Genomic DNA, 6,349 nt, shown 5'->3' on the forward strand with positions numbered 1-6,349 from the left:
TTTTTTTTTAATATATATATCAGGCATTCCTAAAAGTTGGTATATTGGCTGACATTTTCTTGCTTTAGATAAGTAAGGTATTGAGTAAAAATATGTTGCAAACTCTTGTATCCCTCTATTTTCATTACCTGTGTGTGGGCACATGTGCAAGCGCCAGTGTGCACATCCACATGTAAATATTTAACAGAATTTTTCTTCTAATCATGGCTCAAAGCATCTCTAGTAAGAACGAATGATTGTTAATAATCTGGGTATATGGTATTCAATAAACAAAATAGTTTCTTTGGGTTGCTACTTGAACTTGTAAGAATTAAGGCATTGGAAGTCCCTTAGTTTCCTTTCCAATGATATTTCTCACTTATACACACATTTATTGTAAAACGTGCTTGGTCTGTGCCTCAATCCTCTACAAAAAAATATCTGTGAATGAATATTTTATAGTGAACAGAAGTTTATTTTCTCACAGTCCTGGAGTCTGGGAAGTTCAAGAAGAGTTTGTGGCATCTGGTCATGAGCTCTTACTGCAGCACTATGTGGTATAAAGCAGAAGGGCAAAGAGAAAGAGCCCACTTCCCAAAACTCTCTCAGTAAAGCTTGAGTCCACTCACTGAGGACTCCCGCCCTCTTATGTCTTCCACTTCCACTGCCATTGCACTGCCAGTTTATTTCAGCTTGAGATTAGGCAGGGACAAATACTTAAACCATTGCAGTTGCTGTGACCTAATAATGTAGGCTGGGTGTATTAAAGAAGAGGAATGCATTTCTCACAATTTGGGATGTTGGGGGTGAAGGGTCCGGGTGCCAGTTGATTTGGTTCCCTACAGAGAGTCCTCCTCCGGGCTTCTAAATACACCTCCTTATTGTGTCCTCACAGGGTGGAGGGAGAAAGGGTGAGTGCTGGTCTCTTTTTCTTACTTATAAGCACTCTAATCTAATGTAGGAGCCTTACCCTCATGACTTCAAAGCCTAATTACCTCCCAAAGACCTCACTTCCGTATATCATCACATTCCAAGTTCTGGATATGAAATCCAGGGAACCATTCAGTCCCTAGCATGATTCTTTGCTTTACATTTTTTACTAATGTGCCATCATTATAACTGCTTTAAAACATCACATAAATGGAATTATTTAATCTATTTTCAAAAAATTATTTAGTTTTAACTTTATGTTTTACTTTTTTTTTTTTTTTGATACCAGGGATCGAACTTGGGGCTCTTGTGCTTGTTAGGCACGTGGCAGAACCACTGAGCTAAATCCCGGCCCTAGTTTTAACTTTATGTATAGCAAAATCTATTCCTTGAATTCAATTTAGTTTTTCCAGCTTTTGCTTCATGTATTTTGGCTTGTTGTTAGTTATAGATTACATTTATAATTGTTTTGATTTCCTAGAATTTGATCCCTTTTGAATTGTGCAATTTCTTTCCTTATTCCTTATAAAGTTCCTTATTCTGAAGTCTACTTTGATATTTAGAGCTACTCAAAATTTCTTTTGATTAAAGGTTGCATACATTGTAACTATTTTTATTTAAAGTAGATTTGTTTTAGACAATAGATGGTTGGGTCCTGCTTATCTTTCCACTTCTATTCTCAGGTCTTTGGTCTTTGGTTATATCATTCACATTTAACGTTGCAGTTAAAAAGAGAAAACATGGAAACAATCTTTGTAAATAGGGAAGGTTAGAGGGGCTGAGGGCAGGGCTGGGGGATGGGGAAAAATAAGAACCAAGATATGTCATACAAAGGCACAAGATTTCAGTGATGACTGTAACTGTATCATGTACCTAAAATGTACCAATAAACTTAAAAAAGATAAAAATATAGGAAAGAAAGAAATTAAATGGTTATTATTTGCAGATAACATGATACTGTACATAGATGGCCCCAAAAACTCTATCAAAAGACTTCCATATTTAATAATCACATGCAGTAGTGCAGTAGTAGTGTTGATACAAAGTCAACACTCAAAAATTAATACAGGAATAAGAAAATTACTGAGAGAGAACTTTGTGAAACAGTATCTTCCTCTATAGCATGGAAAAAATAAAACACTCAGGAGTTTGTCTAACAAAGGAAGTAAAAGATCTTTACATTGAAAATTACAGTACTCTGAAAAAGGAGATCAAAGAGACTATCAGAAAATAGGAAGATATCCCTTGCTCATGTGTAGGAAGATCAAATATATAGTAAAAATATTTCCATACTTCCAAAATTTTTATACAGATTTAATACAATCTCAATCAAAATATCAATACCATGCCTTACAGAACAAGAGAAAACATTGCTAAAATGCATTTGGAACTAGAAGAGGCTCACAACTGCAAAAATAATTTTGGACTACAAAAGCAAGGCTGGGAGGCAACACAATCCCTGACTTGAAATTATACTACAAAGCTACTGTGATAAAAACAGCAGGATGGTACTGGCAAAAAAACCCAGATCCAATAATCAATGGGACTGATTAGAAGATGCAAAACCAACTCTAAACACACTCACCCACCTTATTTTTGAGAAAGAGACCAACATCTTTACTGGAAGAAATGTAGCTTCTTTTTTTTTCCTCTCATTGAGTTTATTGGTACATTTCAGGTATACAGTACAGTACAGTTACATCCATTATTGGCATCTCATACCTTTACATGACAGTCTTGGTTCTCATTTTTTCCCTTGTCCCTCCCCTACCTTTACCCCCTCCCCTCCCCATTTACAGACACTTTATTTCCATTTTTTCATTTTCTCATATTTTTTTCTTATTGAGGATATACTCCTAAGTGAAATAAATAAGTCACACATGTATAAACACCGAATAGTTTCTCTGGTGTGAAAAACTATAACAGTAGATAAGATCCTAATGATATAATTGACAATGTGAAATAGGAAGAAAAGGGCTAAAGGAAAAGAAAAAAAAAGAAGAAAGATAGCTTCTTTAATAAATAGTGCTAGAATAATAACAGGCTTTCCACATGTGGAAGAGTAAAACTAAACCCACATCTCTCACAATGCACTAAACTAGAACTACAATGGATCAACGATATAAATATTAAAACAGAAACACTAAATCTCCTGGAAGAAAAAATAGCTACAACTCTTGAAGACATAGGTATAGGCAAAGACTTTATGAATAAAACCCCGATTGCCCAAAAAATATCACACCAATACTGAAACCTAACCTTCTTAAAAAAGCTTTTGCACAGCAAAAGAAATCAACAGAGAAAAGAGACACCGCAAGAGTGGAAATAAATTTGCAAGCTGTTCCTCAGCGAAAAGACTGATATTTAGAATATTTAAAGAACTGAAAAAAGCCCACCCATTTGAAGACCCAATACAAAAAGGGGCATCTGAGATGGATACACACTTCTCAGGAGAAGCAAATACATTTAAGAAAAAATGTTCAACATCACTGGTCATACAAGAGATGCAGTTTAAAACAATGCTGAGATTCCATCTGACTCTAAAAAGAATGGCTGCTATCAAGAATCAACCAATATCAAATGCTAGTGGGGCTGAAAGGAAAAAAGAACCCTTCTCTGCTGTTGGTGGGAGTGTAGACTGGTGCAACCACTTTGGAAATAAGTGTGGAGAGTCCTCAAAAACTAGGACTAGGGCCAGGGATTTAGCTCAGTGATTCCATTGCCTCCCTCGCAAGTACAAGGTTCCAAGTTTGATCCCCGCTACAACAAAAAAACAAAAAACTAGGACTAGTGGTTCCACTTGACCCAGCTCTCCCTCTTCTCAGTATCTTCCCAAAAGAACTAAAGGCATTATACTACAGAGATATATGTGCACCCTTGTTCATTATAGCACAGTTTTTAATACCTAAATCTTGGAAACAGCCCAGATGCCCATCAACCAATAAATGGATAACGATTTTTTTTATATGAGAGTATTACTCAGCTATAAAGAAAACTAAACTTGAGACATTTATAGCTAAATGGATGCACCCAGAGACCATTCTCTTAAGAAATTGGACACATATATGTAAATATCACATTGGTTCTCTGGTGTGAGAAACTGAAAGTATAAAAAGGCCTAAAGTGTATAATAGACAATGTGAAATAAGAAGTAAAGGTTCAAATGGAAAGGGACACTAGGGAGAAGGAGGGGGAAAGGAAGAAAGAGAAAAGAAAAAATGAGAAAAGAAAAATAAAATAGACACAAAGCTCTTGTAAAGGAGAGGAAGCAGGGTTGAAGGGAAGGGGAGTGAACTGGAAAAAAAGAGTAGTAAGATGTGTCACTTATAGGCACAAATTCCCTATGATGAATGTGATCATTATGTATATCTAAATTGTACCAATAAACTTCTTTAAAAAATAATGACACACTGGCCAGGAAATAGGAACAAATACATTTGTCTTATTTAGATTAACATTATTGATATCAATGTGTTATCTGGAGTTCTGAAATTACAGAAATTAATAAACAATAGTCACTTCTCTCAAGTAATTTATAGTCCAGTCAGGATAGAGAGGCTCATTGAAACACACTTCTGTACAGCTAAATATAGTACAAGAAAGAATGATAGACATGTTCAACCAAAGTATAAGTAACATATTGTGGAAGAGGCAATTGATTTTGCCTGGGGAAAGGCTTTGTTTTTTAGATAACAGTTCAGGTTTGAAAATACAGCCTTTGAAAATTTCACATCTATTTGCCATCTATCCTGGCTCTTCACTGACAGGAGGCTTATAGTATGAATTCATTTGAATAAAACTCACTAACATCATAGACCAATTTTAGAAATCTCCCAGAACTTTCTTCAAGGCATCCTTCATTTCTTTGTTCCGGAGGCTGTAAATCACTGGATTGAATAAAGGGGTCAAAACCGAGTAGAACAACTTTGTAAACTTCTGCATGCCCTCTGGTTGTCCTGACCCTGGGCTCACATACGTCAGCATAATGGAGCCATAGAAGAGGCATACAACAGCCAGATGTGAAGAGCAGGTGGAGAAGGCCTTCTTCCAGCCAGCAGAGGAGGGCACCTGCATGACAGATCTCAGCACCAGGGTGTAGGAGCTGATAATATAGAAAAAGGTGGAAAAGATGAGGAGGGAGCTCATGGTGCCACATATGAGAACAGTCCCTGGGATTGGGACACAGGCCGAAGCTAGGGCCAGCAGGGGACCAAGGTCACACAGAAAGTCATCAATCACATTTGGTCCACAAAACGGCAACAGGGTGATAAGTATCACTGGAATCAGAAACCAGAGGAAACCATAGACCCAGCAAAAGATGACCAGCCTGTAACAGAACTTCGTAGTCATGATGGTGGGGTAGTGCAGGGGGCGGCAGATCGCTAGGAACTGGTCATAGGCCATGATGGAGAGAAACAGACATTCAGTTGTGCCCAGAGAGAAGAAAAAGTACAACTGGAGGAGGCACCCAGTGAAGGAGATGGTTTTTGCCATTGAGAGGAAGTTGATCAGCAAGTTGGGCACATCAGAGTTGACATACCAGATCTCTAGGAAGGAGAAGTTGGCCAGCAGGATGTACATGGGTGTGTGGAGCCGGGGGTCCCAGTGAACTGCACACATGATGGCCATGTTTCCAAACAGAGTCAAGATGTAAGTCATAAAGAACATGGAGAAAAGGAAGATCTGTATTTCCCAGCGACTAGGGAAGCCCAACAGGATGAAATAAGTCACCTCGTAGGATGTATTTCTGCCTCTGAGTGTATTTCCTTCCATCCTGTGATGATTGCTACATTAATTGCATACCCAGAGGGAGTTTTGCCTTCTGATTCCTCCCTAGCTGAATGATCACACTTCCCAGATCACAAAAGATGTGATCTAGACCAGTAGTACCTCTTATATTTTCACTTGATACTCCAAAGTATTGTTGCTGGGACATGTTTCTACAGAAATCTATTGACTTATAAGCCATATATACATCAGTGCCCATCAATATAATAAATAAGGTATTTTGAAAAGTTTTCTTCAAATTTAAATAAAAATAGGTATTTAAATACATGGTTCTGCAATCCTCCGTAGGTTGCTTGGTGCACCCAGCTTTGGAAAACACTGGACTAGGCAATACAGATTAATGTTTAGCCAAAGTCAAACAGGGATGTCAACTTATCCTGAGTAATTCACTTAAAGCAGTTGGAATTGACAGATTTACTGAACAGCACACTTCTATAGTCTAAGCAAAATAGTGCAGAGAATGTGAGGGCTCATAAGCCAGATATTAAAAAATAACCACATAGGACCAGAATGATTATAAGCAAGTTACAACTTGGCTACATTAAGTGGCAGATTGGTGCTGTTATTAATATCTATTGTCTTTCTATAGGATGGTTTTGAACACTGGATTCTTTCATATTATCAGAACATGCAGGGAATCCTTTGAAGGTCA

The 6,349-nt window shown here is 37.4% G+C and overlaps 1 protein-coding gene across 1 annotated transcript; it reads right to left on the reverse strand.

The window, feature by feature from the left end:
- Positions 1 to 4,731: 4,731 nt before the first annotated feature.
- LOC104850457 (olfactory receptor 11H6) lies at positions 4,732 to 5,682 on the reverse strand. The gene has a single exon (XM_019205034.1). The coding sequence runs from the start codon at positions 5,680 to 5,682 to the stop codon at positions 4,732 to 4,734; it is 951 nt and encodes a 316-aa protein (XP_019060579.1).
- Between the last annotated feature and the right edge of the window lie 667 nt (positions 5,683 to 6,349).

The sequence above is a fragment of the Fukomys damarensis genome, unplaced genomic scaffold, assembly GCF_012274545.1.
Source record: "Fukomys damarensis isolate Sample0158 unplaced genomic scaffold, DMR_v1.0_HiC HiC_scaffold_17, whole genome shotgun sequence".
In the NCBI taxonomy this organism is placed as follows: Eukaryota; Metazoa; Chordata; class Mammalia; order Rodentia; family Bathyergidae; genus Fukomys; species Fukomys damarensis.